This window comes from Phyllostomus discolor, chromosome 14, assembly GCF_004126475.2.
Source record: "Phyllostomus discolor isolate MPI-MPIP mPhyDis1 chromosome 14, mPhyDis1.pri.v3, whole genome shotgun sequence".
In the NCBI taxonomy this organism is placed as follows: domain Eukaryota; kingdom Metazoa; phylum Chordata; class Mammalia; order Chiroptera; family Phyllostomidae; genus Phyllostomus; species Phyllostomus discolor.
Genome location: NC_040916.2, coordinates 1,222,850 through 1,245,793, shown reverse-complemented (window position 1 = coordinate 1,245,793; position 22,944 = coordinate 1,222,850). Strand labels below are relative to the sequence as shown.

At 37.8% G+C, this 22,944-nt stretch overlaps 1 protein-coding gene across 2 annotated transcripts in view; it reads left to right on the top strand.

The window, feature by feature from the left end:
- Positions 1-22,944, top strand: part of SPTA1 (spectrin alpha, erythrocytic 1) — a 185,993-nt gene that overhangs the window by 83,595 nt on the left and 79,454 nt on the right. For both annotated transcript variants that reach the window (XM_036015014.1, XM_036015013.1), the window contains exons 22-27: positions 15,426-15,577; positions 16,365-16,551; positions 18,773-18,874; positions 19,874-19,965; positions 21,048-21,192; positions 22,000-22,181. In XM_036015014.1, coding sequence (XP_035870907.1) covers positions 15,426-15,577; positions 16,365-16,551; positions 18,773-18,874; positions 19,874-19,965; positions 21,048-21,192; positions 22,000-22,181 — 860 coding nt within the window. The remainder of the gene's footprint in view (positions 1-15,425; positions 15,578-16,364; positions 16,552-18,772; positions 18,875-19,873; positions 19,966-21,047; positions 21,193-21,999; positions 22,182-22,944) is intronic.

The following is a 22,944-nucleotide window of genomic DNA, read 5'->3' as shown; positions in this document are numbered from 1 at the left end:
TTAAACAATGTGGTAATTGTCTTTCCTAGTCTGACTTATTTTACTTAGCCTAATAAGCTGTAGATCTAATCATGTTGTCATAAATGATAAGATTTCATTCCTTTGATGGCCAAGTAATATTCTATTATATACATAGTGCAGCAAAAGTGGGTTTATAGATGTGAGTATACCAAACACAGTTTATTATTGTATTATTGTTTATTAATTATTGAATGTTCCATATGAGAAATTGTAAACCTACTTTTCCCCTACCCTGTGTGTACACCACATTTTATTCATTTATCTATTTTTTATATTTTTATTTTTATTTGTTTTCATAAAATATTTTTAATTTATTGTTATTCAGTTGCAGTTTTCCCACATTTTTCCTCATTTCTCAGCCCTACCCCATCCACCCCCACTCCCACAGTCAATCCCTTTCATTGTCTGTGCCCATGAGTTCTCTATTTGTGTTTCTTTGCTTGCCCCTTCAACTGTTTTCCCCTTTCCCCTCCTCTCTGGTCACTGTCAGTTTGTTCTTTATTTCTAAGTCTTTGGTTCTTTTTTACTCATTTGTTTTCTTTTATTAGGTTCCACTTATAGCTGAGATCCCATGGTATTTCTCTTTTACCACCTGGTGTATTTCACTTAGCATAATGCTCTCCAGTTACATCCATGCTGTTGCAAAGGGTAGGAACTTCTTTCTTTCTGCTGCATAGTATTCCATTGTGTAAATGTGCCATATTTTTTTTATCCACTCATTTACTGATAGGCACTCAGGCTGCTTCCAGCACCTGGCTATTGTAAATAACACTGCTTTGGACAGAGGGGTATATAAGTTCTTTTGAATTGCTGTTTCGGGATTCTTTGGGTATATAGGAGCAGTAGTGGGATCACTGGAATGAAAGGCAGTTTTATCTTTAGTTTTTTTTAAGGAAATTCCATGTTGTTTTCCACAGTGGCTTCACCAACCTGCATTCCCACCAACAGTGTAGTAGGGTTCCCTTTTCTCTACAACTTTGTCAGCCCTTGTTTTGTTTTGTTTTTTTTATTTGTTTATAATGAACATTCTGATGGGTGTGAAGTGGTATCTCATTGTGATTTTAATTTGTGTCTCTCTGATCACTACTGATGCTGAGCATACTTTCATAAGCCTCTGAGCACTCTCTATGTTCTCCTTAGAGAAGTGTCTGTTCAGGTCCTTTGCCCATTTTTTACTTTGATTGCTTGGCTTCCTGGTGTGGAATGGTGTGAGTTATTTATATAATCTGCAGATTAAACTCTTTTCTGATATCGTTGGCAAATACATTTTTTCTATATGTTTGGTTCTCTTTCCATCTTGTTGATGTTTTCTTTAGCTGTGCAGAAGCTTTTTAATTTGATGTTCCATTTCTTTATTCTTTCCTTTATAGTCCTTGCTCTAGGGGATGTCTTGGTTAGAATATTGCTGAATGATATCTAAAATTTTTCTGCCTAAATTTTCCTCTAGGGCTTTCATGGAATTTGTCATTATTTTGTAGTAGTTTCAGGTATACAGAAAGGCTAGTGGCTAGACAGTGATATACTTTAAAATGTGCTCTTTTATATGTCCACATTCCACTAAGCACCACACACTGCAAAAAAACAAATGGAAACAAGGGTGCACATATCTTTTTAAATTAATGTTTTGTGTTTCTCTGGATGTATACCTAGAAGGGAAATTGCTGGGTCATAAGGAAGCTGTATTTTTTTTATTTGCCAAGGAACCACCACAACATTTTCCATAGTGGTTGCACCAATTTGCATTCCCACCAACAGTGCAAGAGACTCCTTTTCTCCACATTTTTGCTAACCTTTTTCATTTGTTGATTTATTGATGATGGGCATTTTGATAGATCTGAGGTTATATTTCATTGTTTTAATATGCTTTTCTTTGATAATTAGTAATGTTGAGCATCTTTTCATATGTCTATTGGCCATTTGTATTGGCCATTGTCCTCTTTAGAGAACTGCCTATTCAAGTCCTCTGCCTATTTCTTAATATATTGTTTGTTTTGGTGGGGATGAGTTGTCTGAGTTTTTTATAAGTTTTGGATATTTACTTTTCACTAGATGTATCATTGGTGAATATCTTCTCTCATTCAGTAGGTTGTCTTTTTGTTTACTTTCCTTTTTTGTGTGAAACTCTTCTAGTTTGATGTAGTCCTGTTGCTTATTTATCTTTTGTTTCCTTTGCCAGGAAGATATATCAGAAAAAAATATTGCTACTAGAAATGTCAGAGATTTTACTGCCTATGTTCTCTTCTAGTTATGGTTTCAGTTCTTACATTTAAATTTTAATCCATTCTGTATTTAGTTGTATTCTTTTTAAAATTTTCTTTCTTTTTCTTTCTTTTTATTGTTGTTCAAGTACAGTTGTCTCCATTTTCCACCCACCACTCCCCCTCACTCCAGATATCCCCACTTGCCACCTTTGATCCTACCCGCTTTTGGCTTTGTCCATGTGTCCTTTATACATGTTCCTTGACAACCCAACCACTTTTAAAACCAGTATCCCCTCCCGCCTCCACTCTGGTTACTGTCAGTTTGTTCTTCATTTCAATGTCTCTGGTTATATTTTGCTTGCTTCTTTGTTTTGTTGATTTGTTTCCATTTATAGGTGAGATCATATGGTATTTCTCTTTCACCACATAGATTATTTCACATAGCATAATGCTTTCAGCTACCATCCATGCTGTTGCCAAGGATAGGAGCTCATTTTTTCTTTCTGATGTGTAGTATCTCATTGTGTAAATGTATTATACTTCTTTTATCCACTCATTTATTGGTGGGAACATAGGTTGCTTCCAACACTTAACTATTGTCTATTGTAAATTGTGCTGCTATGAACATTGGAGTGTATGGGTTCCTTTAGATTGGTGTTTCAAGATTCTTAGGGTATAATCCCAGCAATGGTATTGCTGGGTCAAAAGGCAGTTCCAGTTTTCCAGTTTTCTGAGGAAATCCCATATTGTTTTCCACGTGGCTGTACCAGTTTTCATTCCCACCAACAATGTACTAGACTTCCCTTTTGTCCATAACTTCTCCACACTTGTGTCTTGATTTGTTTATAATGGCCATCCTGATCAGAGTGAAGTGATATCACATTGTGGTTTTATGTGCATTGCTCTGATGCCTATGATGCTGAACATCCTTTCATATGTCTCTGGGCCCTCTGTATGTCCTTCTTTGAGAAGTGTCTGTTCAGATCTTTTGCCCATTTTTTAATTGCTTGCTTTGTCTTCCTGGACTGGAGTCATGTGATTTCTGTATATATTTTGGAGATCAAACCCTTGTCTGAGATATCATTTGCAAATATATTTTCCCATATGGTTGATTCCCTTTTCATTTTACTGGTCTTTTCTTCACTGCTTTTTATATTGATGAGGTCCCACTTGTTTATTTCTTCCTTTATGTCCCTTTTTTCCCTTTATATTCCCTAGGGGATGTATCAATGAAAATATTGCATATTGCTGTATGGAATATCTGAGAGTTTCCTGCCTATGTTTTCCTCTGAGACTTTTATGGTGTTGCAACTTACATTTAAGTATTTTATCCACCTTGAATTTAGTTTTGTGTATGGTGTAAGTTGATGATTGAGTTTCGTATTTTTTTGCATATAGGTATCCAGCTTTCCCAACACCATTTCTTGAAGAGCCTATTTTTACTCCATTTTATGCTTCTGCCATCTTTGTTGAATATTAATTGGCCATAGAGACTTGGGTTTATTTCTGGGTTCTCTATTCTGATTCTTTGAACTGTATGTCTGTACTTATGCCAATACCAGACTGTATTGATTACAGTGGACTTGTAATATAGTTTGATATCAGGTAATGTGATTCCTCCTACTTTATTCTTCTTTCTTATAATTTCTGAGACTATTTGGGGTCATTTTTTGTTCCATGTTAATTTTTGAAATATTTTTTTCTATACCTGTGAAATTCCATTGATTTTTAATAGGGATTGCATTGAATCTATAAGTTGTTTTGGGTAGAATGAGCATTTTAATGATGTGAATTCTTCCATTCCATGAACATGGTACATGCTTCCATTTGTTTGTGTCTTCCTTATTTTCTTTCCTCAGAGTTCTGTAGTTTTCTGAGTACAGATTGTTTACCTTCTTGGTTAGGTTTATTCCTAGGTGCTTTATTTTTCTTATTGCTATAGCAAATGGGATATTTTTCCTTACTTCTGTTTCTCATGTTTCATTTTTGGTGTTCTGTGGGGAGCTTTGTCCAGCAAAGCTCCTCCACCCATTGTGAATAAGAATAATTCTACCAAGACATGATCTGCTTGGGGAAGAAAGGTGTCCAGTCTCTCAAAGATGAAGGGCCTTGAGTCTGTTCCTCAATGGGCTTTTCTTGGGTTTAATTTGCATAGGAATACAGGGTGTATAGGTAAAGCTCATCAATCATTGTCAGGCAGCAGGGATCAAACAATAGATAGCATTCAAAGAACTATGTGGGCTTATTCTGAGCCAGGGTCAGATAGCCAAAGGGCCATAAAAAGAAAACCCACTCTACTTTGGGGAAACAAACTCATTTTATGCTTGGATCCTTATCATTTAAATTGAGGGTATTCTAGCAAAGCAGGTTTCACAGGATTTTGTGCATTCTTTCTTAGGTCTGATTGCCCCCAGAAACCCACCCTTTCTAGCACAGGGCCACACTCACCTCTGGCATTGTTTCAGGCTTAAGTTAGGTGGAGGATGTGAGCAGCCAGGGGATTAGAAGACTTCTTACAGCTAGAGTGAGGCCACACACTATGACAAGGCCCAGTGGTAAGGGTCCACCACTTCTTTTGTATAGTCTCCTAAGTCCTTCCCTGATGGCTCCTTCATGACCATGCCTGTGTTAGGTCATCCCTCCCTTGAGGAATCTTACCCATCATTGGCTAACTAGCCATCTGCTTGGGGACAAACAGGGTGAAGTAAAGGGGGCAGAGGCTGTGCCCCTACTGATAGAATAAGCTTTGTCTCCTTAGTGTCTTTTTTTTTCCACTCTTTTGGTTTTATTTTCTTTTTGGGTTTTTTTTTTTGTTTGTTTCTTTGTTTTTTATTTTTGAGTCTATATTTTTTTATTTTAATCATTGTTCAAGTACAGTTTTCTCCCCCCTACTCCCATTCCAGCCCACCCACCCAACCCTCCCCCCTTTCCCTCCATTACCCCCACCCCTAGTTTTTGTCCATGTGTCCTCCGAATTTGTTCCTGTAAACCCTACCCATTCCCCCCTGAAATTCCCTCTTCTCTCCCTTCTAGTCGCTGTCCTTAGTGTCTTATGGTCCTAAAGTCTTTTACTCAGCCTTAGCCATGGGGGGGTTATAACTTCTGAAACTAGGTAGGGCAGTTTCCAACAGTGCACAAAAATGTCTTTGGTTTCTGAATATTGACTTTGTATCCAGTTGTTCTGTCATATTGACTTTTTAGGTTGATTAGTTTTTTGGTGGAGTCTGTAGGGTTTTCTCTGTACACTGTCATGTCATCTAAAAACAGTGACAGTTTTACCTCCTCCTTTTCACTTTGTGTGATTTTTATTTCTTTTTCTTAACTGATTGCTGTGGCTAAGACTTCCAATACTAAGTTGAATAGGAGTGGTGAAAGCAGACATTCTTATCTTATTCCTGATCTTAGTGGAAATTCTTTTAGTTTTTGCCTGTAGATTATGATGTTGTATGTAGGTTTCTTGTATATGACCTTTACTTGTTGAGGTATGGTTCCTGTACTCCAACTTTGTTGAGTATTTTTATCATAAATGAGTAATGTACCTTATCAAATGATTTTTCTGCATCTATTGATCTGATCACATGAATTTTGTTTTTCTTTTTGTTTACATGGTGTATTACATTTATTGATTTATGAATATTGTACTATCTTTGCATCCTTTGGATAAATCCCACTTGATGATGGTGTATGATATACTCAATATATTGTTGGATGCAGTCTGCCAATATTTTGTTGAGGATTTTATCACTTATGTTTGTCAGTGATATTGGCCTGTAGTTTCCTCTCTTTTTTGTGTCTTTATCTGGTTTTGGAGTTAGGATGATGCTGGCTTCATAAAAAGAGTTTGGGAGTTTTCCTTTTACTTGGATTTTGTGGGATAGTCTGAGAAGTTTAGGGGTTAGCTTTTCCTTAAGCATTTTGTAAAATTTTCCTGTGAAACCATCTGGTCTGGGGTTTTTGTCTGCAGGAAGTATTTGATTACTGCTTCAATTTCACCAGCTATTATCAGTCTGTTAAGGCTGTCTGTTTCTTCTACATTCAGTTTTGGAAGGTTATATTTTTCCAGCAATTAGTCCATTTCACCTAGGTTTTCAAATTTCTTGGCATATAGTTATTCATAGTAATTTCTTACAATCCTTTGTATTTCCTGGTATCAGTTGTAATCTCTCTTCTGTCATATCTGATTTTATTTATTTGGGTCATCTTTCTTCTTTTTTTGATGAGTCTGCTTAAAAGCTTGTCAATTTTATTTTTTTAAAGAACTAGCTCCTGGATGTATTGATCCTTTGAACTGTTCTTTTAGTCCTTATGCCATTTAATACTCCTCTGATATTGGTTATTTCCTTTCTTCTAGTCAGTCTGGGCCTTGTTTCTTGTCATTCCTCCAGTTTCTAGATGCAGGGTTATGTTGTGTATTGGAAATGTTTTTGTCTTTTTTAGGTAGACCTGTGCAGCTATGAACTTCCCTCTCAGGATGGCCTTTGCTGTGTCCCATAATTTTGGGAGTGTTTTCATTTTCATTTGTTCCTAGAAACTTTTTGATATCTTCCTTGATCTTATTCTGAACCCATTCTTTATTTAATAGCATGCTATTCAATTTCTATGAGTTTGAATGTTTCTGTGTTTTCTCCTTGAGGTTGGTGTCTAGTCAGGCCATTGCAGTCCAAGAAAATGTTTGTTATGACTTCAATTTTCTTGAATTTTCTGAGGCTTGTTTTGTGTCTTATTACGTTTTTTTTTTTCTTTGAAAATATTCCATAAAAAGAGGCCAGGCTGACAGTGACCAGAGGAGAGAGAAGAGGGAATTTCAGGGGAGAATGGGTATGGTTTACCGGAACAAATTTAAAGGACACATGGACAACAACTAGGGGGAGGGTGGTAATAGGGGGGAAGTGGTAATAGGAGGGTTGGGTGGGTGGGCTGGAATGGGAGAAAAAGGGAGAAAACTGTACTTGAACAATAATTAAAATAAAAAAATTAATAAAAGAAAATATTCCATGTGCATTTGAAAAGAATGTGTATTTTGCCTCTTTGGAATGAAAAGATACATATATAATCAGTTATGTCCCTTTGATCTAGGGCATTGTTCAATATGGCAACATCCTTGTTGATATTTTGTTTGGAAGATCTACCTATTGTTGAAGTTGGGTGTTAAAATCTCCTAGTGTTAAGTTTGTTGCCATCTGTATCGTTCTTGAAGGTCTCCAAGATTTTCCTTATATATTTGGATGGTCCTGTTTCAGGTGCAGATATGTTTACAATGTTTATGTCTTCTTGGTGGATTCTTCCCTTGAGTATTATGAAGTGTCCCTCTGTGTCTCGTTTTTTGGACTTTGTTTTGAAGTCTGTTTTGTCTGAGCTAAGTGATTCTACCCCAACATTTTTTCCCTGTCCCTTTGCTTGAAATATTTTATTCCAACCCTTTTCTTTCAGTCTGCATATATCTTTTTTTTCTGAGGTGGGTCTCTTATAGGCAGTATATGTGTGGGTCATGTTTTCTTATCCAATCAGCTATACTATGTCTTCTGATGGAACATTTAATCCATTAATATTTAAAGTTATAATTGATAGTTACCTATTCATTTTTCTCCCTTACTACCTATGTTCCTCTTTCTCACTTTTTTCTTCCCCTTCTTAAAGCAGTCCCTTTAGAATTTCTTACAGTGCTGGATTAGTAGTGGTGTATTCCTACAGCCTACTTTTGCCTGGGAAACTCCTTATTTCACCTTCAATATTAATTGAGAGTCTTTCTGGGTAGAGTAGTCTTGGTTACAGGCCTTTGATTTGCATATATTGAAATATTTCTTGCCATTCCTTTCTGGCTTGTAGTGTTTCTGTTGAGAAATCAGCTGCTAGACTTATTGGAGCTCCATTATTTGTTACTTCTAGTTTCTCCCTTGATGCTTTAAAGATTCTCTGTGTTTAAAATGTGGCATTTTAATTATGATATGTCTTGAAGTAGGCCTCTTTGGGTTCATCTTGATTGGGATCCTCTGTGCTTCCTGAACTTCGGTGGATTTCCTCTTCTCCTTGTTCAGGAAGATTTCTTTTATTGTCTTTTCAACAATGTTTCTGTCCCTTTTTCCTTTTCTTCTCTTTCTCGTGTTCAGATGATTCAAATGTTGTGTTTTATTTTGTCTTGCAGTTCCCTTAGGCTATCTTCATTTTTTTAGTCTTTTTTCATGCAGCTTCTCTACCCAGGTTATTTCTTTATACCTTGTCTTCCAGCTCAGGAATTCAGTACCCTTATTCATCCAACCAGCTTCATCCCCCTACCTCATAAACAGTCTGAACCACTATAGAACTCTTATTGATAAATGTGAAGATGGTTTGCAGATATTATATGATATGACAAAACAAATATGAGATGATTAGAAATGGGAACATGTTGTTGTGTGGTAAGAGGAAGGAGAGGTAATAAGAGTTGGTGTGGAACCAAGGCAAAGAAAGGAATAAAGCAAAATTTACAACATAAGTCTAATACAAAAGGGCAATGGGAGCAATGGGGTAAGAAGAGGGAAGAGTATACTATTAGGTTTGACATAAAGTTTGAAAGGTACTAGACAAATGGGAACAAACATTCAGGTAACCTACAGCAGGGTCAATAGTAAAACCAGTTGAATATAGTTTAATAAAGGTGAAACAGGGATAAGAATATTGAAGAAAACAAAAAGTGAATGTGAGATGTCTGCAGTAAAGAAAAATAATTCTGAAAGGATAGGGGAAGCAAACTAATAAGACTAAGAAGTAAAACCCAGTTTGAGATAAGGGAAAAAGGGAGAGAGAAAAAAAAGAGAAAGAAAAAAATGAAATAAAATTCCTTACTCAACTGATCAAGGGCAGGCCAAAGTTGAAATGGAGTAAGACAGTAGGAGAGCATTCTATGGGATTTAGAGTACTAACAACAAATGAACAGATAGGAATTCTTTTGTGGAAGCACAGCAACAACCATGATATTTCACCCTACTAGCCATTTTCATAAAAGGTGAAAAAGTGATGACTCTCATTAGAAGGGAAAAAGAATGTGAGGTGACTTTAGAAAGCAGAGTGCTTATGCAAGATTAGATACTGAGATATGGTGAGATTAAGGGATAGAAACTTGGCATAGTGTGTGAGAGAATAAAGTTAACTACAACAGTAATAAAGCTCAGGAAGATGGCAAAGTGGATTTAGACCAGGGAAAGGTGCTGTGTGAGATTTGGAATAACAATAATATGATAAAAAATATATAATCTGTGTCCTGGCCAAGATGGAGGCTTAAGTAGGCACCCTTTGCTTCCTTACACAACCAAAAGGAGAATAACAACCAATCTAAAAACAATAAGCAACCTGAAGTGCCAGAAAAATCAAACTACATGGAATTCCAACAACCAAGGGGTTAAAGGAACATTCACCCAGATTGGTAGGAGGGATGGAGATGGGCAGCCAGGCAAATAGAGAGGACCCATGGCAAGGGGGCAAACTGCGTGGGTGAGGTGGGGCTGCCTGAATGAGAAATTAAAGACTCAAACTAGCTATAACTACCATGGGGGTTACCATGGCGGGAGAAACTCCTAGTCTCACTTGAAAGAATTCATTGGAAAGTGGGGTTAGAGCCCAGCAAGTGACCCACATTGTTCCCTATCCAACACCTCTCCCATAGACTGTCACAATGCAGCAAAGAGGGTTGCCCCATCCAGGTGAATTCCTAAGGCTCCACCCTCCTACAACATAACAGGTTTGCCAAGACAAGGAAATATGGCCCAAATGAAAGAACAGATCAAAACTCCAGAAAAAGAGCTAAGTGATGAGGAGATAGACAACTTATCTGATGCAGAGTTCAAAACACTGGTGATCAGGATGCTCACAGAACTGATTGAACTCAGTCACAAAATGAAGGAAGAAATGAAGGCTACCCAAGTGAAAAAAAGCAAAATATACATGGAACCAACAGTAAAAGGATGGAAACCAAGACTCAAATCAATGACTTGGAACAAAAGGAAGATAAAAACATCCAACCAGAATGGAATGAAGAAACAAGAATTCAAAAAAAAAAAAATGAGGAGAGGCTTAGGAACCCATGGGACAACTTTAAATGATATAACATCCGAATCATAGAGGTGCCATAAGGAGAAGAACAAGAGCAAGAAGTTGAAAACATATTTGAACAAATAATAAAGAACTTTCCCAATCTGGCAAAGGAAATAGATTTTCAGGAAGTCAAGGAAGCCCAGAGAGTCCCAAAGAAATTGGACCCAGTGAAGAACACATCAAGGCACACCATCATTAAATTACCCAAGATTAAAGATAAAGAGAGAAACAAAGGCAGCAAGAGAAAAGAGAGTTATCTACAAAGGAGTTCCTATAAAACTCTTGGCTGATTTCTCAAAAGAAATCTTACAGGCAAGAAGGGGCTGGGAAGAAGTATTCGGTCAAGAAAGGCAAGGACTTATATCCAAGATTACTCTATCCAGCAAAGCTATCATTTACAATGGAAGAGCATGTGAAGTGCTTCCCAGAGCAGGTAAAGTTAAAGCAGTACATCATTATCAAACCCTTATTATATGAAATGTTAAAGGGACTTATCTAAGAAATAGAAGAAGATAAAAACTTATGAACAGTAAAATGACAATACTCACATCTATTAACAACTGACCCTAAAAAAAAAAAAAAAGCTAAGGAAACAACTAGATCAGGAAGAGAATCAGTGAAATGAACATCACATGGAGGGTTTTCAGTGGGGTGGGGGCGAGAATGTGGGGAATGTACAGGGAATAAGAAACATAATTGGTAGGCATAAAATAGACAGGGAGAAGTTAGGAATGATATAGGAACAGAGAAGTCAAAGAACTTATATGTACAACCCATGGGCATGAACTAAGGGGGGGGGGATGCTGGAGGGTTGGGGGGTGCAGGGTGGAGGGGGATAAAGGAGGAAAATTGGGAAAACTGTAATAGCATAATGAATAAAATATACTTTATATAATCTGAATAAAAATTAAAAATAAAAGACCAAGAATAGTGTGCTATTGGAATATGAGCGAAGTGAAAGAGGAAAAACTAAAATGAAATATGAAAGGGAGAATAAAGAAAACAAATCATGAAGTCAAACAAACCAACAAAAACTAATTAAGTAGAAAGAGGAAAATTTTTTTTAAAAAATGTAAGTTCCAAAGTCCTGGCTAGCATAGGTCAGTGAATTGAGTGCAGGCTGTAAACCAAGGCATTGCAGGCTCGATTCCCAGTCAGGGGACATGCCTGGGTTGCAGACCACGGCCCCCAGCAACCGCACATTGATGTTTCTCTCTCTCTCTCTCTCTCTCTCTCTCTCTCTCTCTCGCTCTCTCTCTCTCTCCCTCCCTCCCTTCCTTCTCTAAAAATAAATAAAAATAAAAAAAAGTAAGTTCCGAAGGACAGCAAAGTGATATATGTCTTAGCTGCTGGTGCTCATCTGATTTCTTTCTAAATCTGTCTTTGGTCTTCTCACAGCTCCAAATCTTGTCTTACACTTGGAAAAAAAAGCCTCTTTCTGACTTTAAATCTGACTAGAGGGTTTTGCTGGTCTTCCTAAATGAAGCAGGCAGAGGGGGGCTGGGATCTGTTTTTTTCCCCTTTCCTGTGGTTCTTCCACACAAATAGGTGCTCATTTTGGGCTACAATATTCTAGTCACATGTGTCCAGTTTCCAGCTCACACCCTCAGAGCACTGTGTGGCTGACACTGTCAACTCTGTGCATATGCACCAGGCTGGTGTCTATAATCTACCCCATTGTGCAACCAACACTTTGATTAGTCTGTGAGGTACACTGAGTGGAAAAAAAAATCTCACTCCTCCTCCTCCTTCTTTGTTGACCTGGGTGCTATGTACGTGCAAAGTTTCTTCAGGGCAGCTCAGCTCCCCTACTGGATTAAGTCTCTCTGGGCACTGCTACCTCTTTGTACCCACACTGCCCTCCTTTGATCAATCTGTGAGCTGCCCTGAGTGAGAGCAAATTGTGTCCCCACTCCTCCCTCTTCAATGGTCCTGCCACTGCATATAAGAGGTCCTTGAACAGTGGCTGACATTCTCTTTTTTAAAAAATATTTTTTCATTGTTGTTCAAGTATAGTTGTCTCCATTTTCCTGCATGCAACCACGTTCCTTAGCCCCATCCACCCCCACCTCCTACCCTCATTCCTACCCCACTTTGAGTTTGTCCATGAGTCCTTTATACATGTTCCTTGATGACCCTTCCCTTTATTTCCCCCATTATCCCCCTCCTCTCTCTCCGCTGGTTACTGTCATTTTGTTCTTTATTTTGTCTCTGATTATATTTTGCTTGTTTGTTTTGTTGATTAGGTTCCACTTATAGATGAGATCACATGGTATTTATCTTTCACTGCCTGGCTTATCCTCTTCTGAGCAAGTTCCCCTTGTATCTGGTCAGCCATTCCTAACAAGTGCCAGACTTTCTACACAGACCAACTCTTCGACCAGTCCAGAGACTATTTGGGTCACTGCCGGTTGCAGCCAATCTTTTCTCCCATCTCTAAGTGTTGCCCATCTCCCCAGTTCCTCTGGTACTGTCCCAGTAAGTTACTGCTGCCCCAGATGGCAACTGCTGTCCTAGCCAGGGTACTCCTCTGGCTGTGTGTCTCTTATTGCATTTTATCACCACCAGGTCTCTCTTGGCGCAGGTCTGTGACTTCCCTGGTCTGGGAGAGGAGGAGCCTCTAAGTTTCAATCACTGACCTGGCTGTCCTCCAATGCTCCTGCCACAGCCGTGGTCTCTGGGACAGAGCCCAGGGACCTTCCCCATCAGCCTACAGAATCTCCTTACTATCTGTTTTTAAGTGTCCTCTGCAACCCTGGTCTTCCAAACTTAATATTAGCTGGGATTCTGTTGGTTGTTCACTATGTTCTTCAAAAGACTGGCTAGGTGTCCCAGTTGGGTGCACAAGTAAGTGGGTTCAACTCCCACCTACCTGGCCACCATTATCTCCAGAAGAATGGTCTTTGCTTATTATCACTTTGAATATTTTGTGCCAATTTCTCTGGCCTGAAATATTTCTATTAAGAATAAGCTGACAGTTTTATGTAAGCTCCCTTGTAGATAACTATCTTTTTCTTGCTGCCTTTAAGATTCTGTATTCATCTTTAACTTTTGCCATTTTAATTATTCTCTATCTTGGCGTAGGCCTCTTTGGGTTCAGATTCTTTGTTACTCTGTGCACCTTGGGCCTGTGTCTTTTTTCTTCACTAATTTAGGGCAGTTTTCAGTCACTATTTCTTCAAGTAAATTCTCAATCCCTTGTTCTCTCTTTTCTCCTTCAGTACCCCTATTTTGTGGATAGTTGTTACACATATTTTGTCCCAGTGATTCCTTTAAACTATTTTCTTTTCTTTTTTAAAAATTATTTTTCTTTTTGCTTCTCTGATTGAGGATTTTTTGCTACCCTGTCTTCTAGATTGCTTATTCAATCTCTTATTTTATCTAATCTGCTATTGATTTCTGTTTTTGGAGTAAAATGCTTGTTTTGTTGTTTTGCTTTGTTCCTTGATATTTTCTGCCTCTCTGTGTGTTGTTTCCATGTATTATGTAGATCTCCCATGTCTCCTTGTCTTGATAAAGTGTACTTATGTAGTTGGTGATCTGTTGGTTCCAGTAGCAAAGTCTCCCTGTTCGCCTGAGCTGGTGCTCCAGGAGTATCCCTTGTGTGGGTTCTTTGTGCCCTCCTGTTGTAGTTGAGCATTGCTTGCTTTTGGCACATCTGTGGGTGGTTTACCCTCAGGACAACTATGTGTGAGAATTGGCCATGATCACAGTGTACCATAATCACAATGGCCATGATCGCTGTGTGTGGGCTAGCCCTACTAAATGGAGTCTACCCTAACAGTATCTGGTGCCTGCCGAGATCTCCCTTTGGTTGTGCTGCTTTTTGAACTAATTAGTTTGCCTCTGTTTTTGTCTGAAGCCAGACTCTTGGGATGGATTCTGTTGCAGGTCAATATCAGACACTGCCTGTGAGTGGCCTTGGTTTACCTGTTAAAAGCTTCAAACTGATCCATTGTTGATAGCTGCCTGTGCTGGGGCTGTGTGCACATGGGAGGGTCTAAGGTGTATTGAGGCCAGGTGCCACCAGTACCAGAGTCAGCAAAAGGCACAAGGCACCTCAAAACCCACCATTGTATTTTGTCTGCCTGTTAGACTCTGCCACTGAAAGACCCTGGAGCAGTACACAAATTGTGTAATGCAGGTTCTCAGCAAGTCGGCAGATAGAGGCAAATTGCGTTCACTAGTTTAATAAAGGTTTAAACTCAGCAAAAGTCTCAGAGTACACTAAGGCCAGCCACAACCTGCCTGAGGCCTGCAGAACTTTGTTGTGCAGCAGGGTCTCAGGGAGTGTTCAGGATGGAACTACTAGAGTCTATCAAGCTAAAAAAGAGTAAGATTTGGCTTCAAGGAGGGAGGCCCAGTACTGGGACACTGGCTCTTATTGAAGCTCAAGTAATTTTTTATATTCTAATACTTGATTAATCTCCACAAGTAATTGGGAAGAGAAGAATAGAGGTTGGAATATTGTTAATCTGAGGGCAAGTAAATTTTTTAGAGAAGCAACAAGTTTTTTTATCAAATAAATTGTGTGTCAGTCTCCCCTTTTTTCCCCCTTAGAGTTCTGCATTTCACCACATTATTTTCTGAGATTAACTTCAGAGTGCTTAGTATAGCACAACATCCAAAATACTCCATGGTGATCATAATTATATTTAAGCAGAAAACATTCACATAAGTGAATTTCAGGGTAACACAATTTTTTGGATTTCTGGGGCAAGAATAGGGTAAGAAAAGTTATTATACAGTTTTTTCATACATAGATGCTCCACCACCAAGAAGATCAATTTAATTTAGGCACCAGGTTTTTTGTTTGGTTTTGTTGTTGTTGTTTATAATTTCTAGTGGATAAGTTGTACCATGATTAAAAGAACGTTATTTGGTTTTTGAAAACGTCATCAAAGTTAAAGGTCTAACATTAACTGTCTTATTTCTTGATTTCAGAAGCTTATTTCTGCAATTCCTGACACTCATTATTTATATTCTTTTTAATATGTGGCAATTATAATGCTCTTCCTATAAGTGATGTTTTGCTTCTCTTGGTCACAAGTTTGTGCTTAGAGAGTTAGTTGAACTCTTTCCTATTTGTGGCTTTTCCAAGAACTAAAAAAGAGTTGGGATCTGCTCTCCCTTCAGGACTGGTGGAAGGTGGAAGCTGATGGTCACCAGGGTTTTGTGCCAGCTGTCTATGTCAGGAAACTGGCCCGTAATGAGCTTCCTATGCTTCCACAACGCTGGCAAGAAGAACCAGGCAACATTACCCAGCGTCAGGAACAGATTGAGAGCCAGTAAGTTCTGGAGGCTGGATAACTGGACAGATGTTTGCCTAAACATTTCCTATTGTTCAAAGACACTTCTCATGACTGCCCCTGTTAAATTAGAGGAGCTAAAAGTAAACTTCTGGTCCTGTAAATACTTCATTTTTTCACATAGGGATAGGAAACCCTAGCACCATTAAGTCAATTAACTGAGGTTAGACTTAATAGACTCCTTGCCCATCATTCTTTCAAGGTTTCAAAAAGGTATTCTGACTTCCATATGAATTTTGTTTATTCTACCAGGCTGTTTCATATCCAGTTATCAGCAGGTATGTCAATATCTCACTTCTGTAATATGTTGCTGGTCACACTTGGAACAATGACATTTTTATGATTTTAAAATGGGATAATGGCCGTGGCTGCTGTGGCTCAGTGGATTGAGTGCCAGCCTGCAAACCAAAGGGTTGCTGGTTTGATTCCCAGTCAGGCCACATGCCTGGGTTGTGGGCCAGGTCCCCAGTAGGGGGTGTATGAGAGGCAACCACACATTGATGTTTCTCTCCCTCTCTTTTTCCCTCCTTTCCCCTCTCTCTAAAAATAAATAAATAAAGTCTTTAAAAAAGTGGGACAATGTATGTTTGTTTCCCTGGTTTCAATGCTATTTTTCTTCTATGTGTGCATTTCTTTTCCCCTTTACTATTTTCCTATTGATTTTCTCTTTTCCCCCTTTCATTCTCTCTCTTGTCCTGCTTCTACTTTTCTGTGTTTCCTCCATCCCTTATTTTACCTTTCTAATTCTCTTCACTTGTACACCTAGGTACCACTCTCTCCTTGAACGGGCAGAAGAACGCAGACGTCGTCTATTACAACGTTACAATGAGTTTTTGCTGGCCTATGAGGCAGGCGATATGCTGGACTGGATCCGAGAGAAAAAGGCAGAAAACACAGGCATAGAACTAGATGATGTTTGGGAGCTGCAGAAAAAGTTTGATGAATTCCAAATGGTGAGAAGAAATAACCATCTCCTTCAGATAGTTTTGTGAGGATTATAGTTATTTCCTTTTCTCCCATATCTCCTCCTAAGTAATTACTTAACTTCAAATTTAATAAATGTCTTCCCAAATCTACTGAGAGTTCCACATTTTAAATCTTTCTCTGACTGTTGTAGGTGCAAGGAGAATGCAGAGGAAAGTCTCTAATTTTGCAGCCTGCAGTTGCTGCTGTTCTCAAGTACTCACCCTAATTTTGCAGCCTGCAGTTGCTGCTGTTCTCAAGTACTACATGGAGTAGCGATCTCCCTGGGTTCTTCAAAACTTGGCCTATACTGTGCTGTGTTCCTAATGCCCAGACTGAGATGGAACATTGTGGGACTCTACGTAAAGTCTAACTATGGGGCAGAAGTTGGGTGGGAAGATGAAAAGAATAACCTGACTTTAAAGCTAGGCAATTTCCAATTTTCCACCTACTTAAAACCCTTACTTTCTCCTTTTTTCTTTCAGACTCATTTTATTATTTTAACTAGTAGTTAGAATAACTCCTTTCTTTTTTAATGATAAATTATAATGAATTTCAAAGTGATAGATGATAGCTAGATAGATAGATGTAGAGATTATATTTTATTATTTAGGGATATGTGAAAGAATGGAAAAAATGAGTAAAATTATAAAATAACACCAAGGATGAGACTTCCATAGGAAAACTCACTGAAAATTTATTGTATAATATAAGGAACAATATTGTCACTGTAGAAATTATGATAAACTTCCTAGAGCTGTTTCTTACAACATACCTTAATATAAGCAGATTGCAACTCAGTCAATGAAATTCTGTAGAAGGTATAGGAGTTTATGTTGGTAGAAGATGTGGCCAGACATAGATTCCCCTGATGGTGTTACTTAATCCAGGGAGGGATTTTTAAGAGACCTAGGAAGAATAAATTCACCCGGTGTTTTCTTAATACTTATATAAATTTAGTTTACATTTATATCTTGATTATTTGTAGTTTATTACCTAATATGGTGTGAGGTATAGCTCAATCTTATCTTTTCCCCAACTCACGAATTAATTTTTGCAGCATCATTTACTAAAATGTGCAGTATTGCCTTACTTATTTGAGTTACTACCTTTATCATATAGCAAAGTTCCATATGTACTTGAAATTATTTCTGTAAATTATTTCTGATTTTTCTATGATAGACTTGATAAGCTATGGAAACCTAACTATTCATGTGTTACCATACTGTTCTAATTACAGAATTTTTGTATTATGTTTTTAATGTCTTGTAGAAAAAGGCTACCTAACTATGACTTAAAATTCAGATTCACTGAATGTACTAAGTAAAAATATTGATAAATTTCACTAAAATATGCAAGGAAACCTGTGGTTTTGTATTGGCAAATATCACCATAAATTAAATCATAATAAAATCAACACTGGGAGAAATGTTTGCAAGATATATTATAGATAAAGGGACAATATGCCAGTATATAAGTTCCTTAAAAATTGGGGGGAATTTATTTTGTTCATTACATTTCATGTATAAGTGAAATCAAAGTGTAAATAGATCCATGAATACAGAGAACAGACTGACAGCTTTCAGAGAAGAGGGATTTGGGGGTTGGGTTAGAAGGGTAAAGAGATTAAGCAAGGTAAAAAGAGACTCAAGGACACATACAATGGTAAGTTGAATGGTGATTGACCCAGAAAAGGAGGGTGGGGAAGAAGAGAATAGGGTAAAAGAGAGTTAAATGGTAATGGAAGGAGACTTGATTAGGGGTGGTAAATAAATACACAGTGCAATATACAGATGATGTTCTGTAGAAATTGTATACCTAAAACATAAATTTATTAACCAATGTCATCCCAATAAATTAAATTTTAAAAAAATTTTAAAAAGTTGAGGAAGAGACATAAAAACTGCCAACAGATAAGAACAGGCAATTTAAAAGTATAAAGGGAAATTTAAAAAACTAGGAAAATGGATATACTCCATACCTCAATTAAATAACAGTGCCGTTGGGCAGTTTCTGATAGTCACTGGATATTAGGAAGATAAAGGTACTCTTTTAAGTGAAAATTTGGAGGACAGCAGCTTCTTATGCATTGAAAGTGAGGATAATTATAGGTTTTAATATTTATTCATGTCAAAGCAGAGATGAGTAAGCAAGTATGAAAGATTCATAAGAAAGTGATCTACGCTACTTTGGATAAATTTTCCCATATAGGATTTGAAGACCAATGAGCCTCGACTGAAGGACATCAACAAGGTGGCTGATGATCTTTTATTTGAAGAGCTCCTAACACCAGAAGGAGCTCAAATACAGCAGGTAACTAAGGCTCCTTCCATTTCTCCTCACTTCTAAGTTGAGCTTTGGGAGTCATCATTTAACTTAAATATACTCAACTTCATATTCTACAGATCAGCTAGAACATGAAGAAGGTAGTGAAAATACGGAGCTGGCCACAGGAAAAGTCAAAGACAATAGTCCAAATAGTTCAGCCTTTTGAACTGATCTAAAGTCCTTAAATCACAGCATATACTCACCTCTCCCTATTACCACAGACACAGAAATTAAGTGCTCAAATACATAAATACAAAGAAAATGAATATGAAGGAGTCATGATAGTGGGAGGGGAAAATCAAGAAAACTTACTGGAAGAGATAGGTCCTGATAAAATCTGAGGAAAGAAGGAAAAAATATATGTCAGTAGAGATGAGGGAAAAGGTATTCTAAAGCTGATTCAAATTTGTAACTATGATTTAATAAACTAATGAACATTAATGGAATGTCTAGTTCAGCTCTTCTGTGTTGTAATAAACTAGTGAGGATGAGTTCCCTGTTGCTTTTTGTGGTGCTTGACATGGAGTCAAAATGGAAAGGATTGTTCATAAAAGCAATTTACTTAACCTCTACAAAAAAAGTAGGACTCTAAGAGGTTATTTTGTTTCATCAATTCAGGATTCAGAAGTATACTACATATCTCCTAGAAAAAAAATGGAATAGCTTCTAACTACAAATGCAATGCTTTCCACTAATTTTTCAGAAGATGTAATATAGTCTGTCACAGGAAACATCAATTGCCACTTCACGGTTGATGTTTCCACCCTTAAACATCAGATTGGGAAAGAAAGTAGCTCCTTTTATAATTGCTCTGGAGTAAATGAGGCCCAAACTCAAGCTATCCAAAAAAGACATGTCCCTATGCAATTTGTGAAGTGGATATAATGAAATCAACCATGATTTAAGCCCCATCTAGTCTTTAGGAACCACTAAGCTATCTGAGTCAGCTCCTTACCTGAAGTATAATATGTCTGACTCTTTTAGGAGTTGAACACCCGCTGGGGATCCTTGCAGAGGCTTGCAGAGGAACAGCGCCAACTGCTGGGCAGTGCCCATGCTGTTCAAATGTTTCACAGGTGAGAATTTTAACCCTAACAAGCTGTGCTATATAACCTGCTCAAAACCTTCCAAGTCCATTATAGTGAGCCATAACTATCAGTATAATCCTTCTTCCTTATATAGAGATAATAGGAGAACAGGTGTTTCAGTAGTATATTCCTCACTTCAAATTTTTAGTGCCTAGGCTTGGTCCTTTGTACATAATAGCAGTCCATATATGTTGTCATGACAGTGAATAAAACAAAGTAGAAATAAGAGGTTTAAGTAAAATTTCTGAACTAGATGTAGTAGTAGTAGACAATAACAGATATCATAGTCATTTTCATAGTCATAGTCAGTGTTTCAACAACTTATTTATGATTTCTAACTCTGTTGCTATAGTAAGAAAAACATACATAACTAAGTGAACAAATGAAGAAATAATTAGAAATCCAAACATCTTCACTGTGTAAAAATGTAATTTTGAATATCCCAAGAAAGTAAAAGTGATTTCCAGATTATTATGATTGTTTAGAATGATTTAAGATGGAATACTGTGAAATATAATAGCTAAGCATGTAGCTCAGCAGTCAGGCCACCTAGTTCAAACTAAGACTCTGTCATTTAGCAGTAGTATAGCTTAGAAAAATTATACTTAGTATTTTTAAAGCTCAGTTTTCTCATAAATAATGTAAGAATGATAATAATAACTATGTCCCAAGTAGTTGCTGTGAAGACTAAATGAGCATAACTTCTAGCACATTAAAAATGATGATGGGTGCTGGCTGGTGTAGCTCAGTTGGACTGAGCATGGGATGAGAAACAAAGGGTCACTGATTCAATTTCCAGTTAGGGCACATGCCTGGGTTGCCAGTCAGGTCCCCAGAGGGGGCCATGTGAGAGGCAACCACACATTGATGTTTCTCTCTCTCTCTCTCTTTCTCCTTCCCTACCCCTCTCTCTTAAAATAAATAAATAAAATCTTTAAAACAAATAATAAAAAGGATGATGGTGGTGATGATGATGATGATGTGGTGGTAGTGATGACTTCATTGTGAATCCAGGTAGTCTGCTTCTGGTGTACATTCTTATTACTAAAATCTTTACTTTCATTTTCCAGGGAAGCAGATGACATGAAGGAGCAGATTGAGAAGAAGTGCCAGGCCCTCAGTGCTGCTGATCCTGGCTCAGACCTGTTCAGTGTTCAGGCCCTTCAACGACAGCATGAGGGATTTGAGAGAGACCTTATACCGCTGGGAGAAAAGGTAAGACATGAGCTTCCAAATTTTTCTAACATTTTTCTCTTCATGTTTGTAACTATCAATGCCCTCTTTTGTGGTTTTGTTTTCCAGTCTTTATACTTACATTTACCTTTTTAATACTCATACTTTTTTTTGTATCCTATCTCTAAAGCACTACTAAAAGAACATGCCCCAGTTCTATTAGTATAAAAGGAAAATGTATGGGAAATGTACCTCCTGTCCAAGTACCTATTTAATGGGTTACAGTAAGCAGAACTTACAGAGGTTAGTTGCAGGGCAGAAGCCTAAGATCAGTAAGAAACAGTCATAATCAAGGTGGCCAGGCCTATGTCTGAGCATGGTGCAGAATTTTCTTCACAAGTAATTGAATGAGCTTAATCCTACTCCAACTGAAAACTGAAATCTGTAGCTTGCCAGATAAACTCTGGCATAAATCAGAACCATCATACAGCATGACATTAACATGTAGAACAAAAGGAAGCACATAAATGCTTACATTGGAAAGATATTCACAATAAAAATCAGGGTTCTTGGGTTCCCTAATGATGCTGCCAGTAACCAGTATTTACTTAGGCACTCTCCTTAACAGCCTTTTTTATCTTAAAAAGAATAGTCATGTCAGTGTTGACTACTTTAGAGGGTTATCATGTGTACCAATAGAGTTATTATTTTAGTTAAGAAAGTAGCTAGATATCCTTGTACCTCACTGATGTCTATTGGAGGAATAAGCACCCTCAGGACTCAAGATTTTTCTTTTTCTGGGATCTAGGTATGCCTAGAATGATGATCAGATCTCTTACACCTCCCCAGGTGACTATATTGGAAGAAACAGCAGAACGACTGAGTGAGTCCCACCCAGATGCCACTGATGACCTACAGAGGCAGCAAGTGGAGCTGAATGAAGCTTGGAACAGCCTGCAGGAGCATACAAAAGATCGTAGGGAGAGCCTAAATGAGGCCCAGAAATTCTACTTGTTCCTCAGCAAGGCCAGGTAAATCTCAAAAGGCTAAGAAACATGGGAGATTTCATGCCCAGACCCCAAGGAGAGCTTCTAGGAACAGTCTGGGTACAAGGACTCTTCACTGTTGGGTTTGAGGGCATCTCAATGTCCAGGTAGTATCTCTGGTAAGGCAAAAATTTCAAGTTCAGTACTTTAAGCCACAAAATATTGCAGTTTGAAGGAGTGTGAGACTATATATGCAAATTAGGTAAACTTCAGTAGAGTGTATACTATACATATATTGGGTGCTATGTCAGGAGCTGTAAGACATGGGTATTTTCATTGTACTAGAAAGGTAGAGAAGAATACTGATAACCTTGGATGAATATAATTCAGCCCAAAACACTCATCTTAACAGATAAATGAAACTATACAAACAAAGGCATAAGGATAAGAAAGGGGCATCATATTCATGAAACAGGCAGGGATAGTTAGAGCATGGATTTTGTATCTCAGAGAAGTAAAGAGAAGAAGCAAGAAATAAACTTAGAAATGTTCAGATCAAATTATAGATAATTGTCATTGCCTTGCTGAAGAGTCTACACATTATTACAATTTAGCAAATATATACTTTGGGAACAATTCCCACATTCTTCCCCATCATATCAGTCTGACAGAAGACACACAGATGAGTGTCCAAGAAGTAGTGGCTCACAATGTAATACTTTTGGAGAAAAAAATGGAGAGGACTTTGGGCAAATGATTGTATCTGCTTTTGACAACAATCACCTCAATCCAGCACCTCTGGACAGCT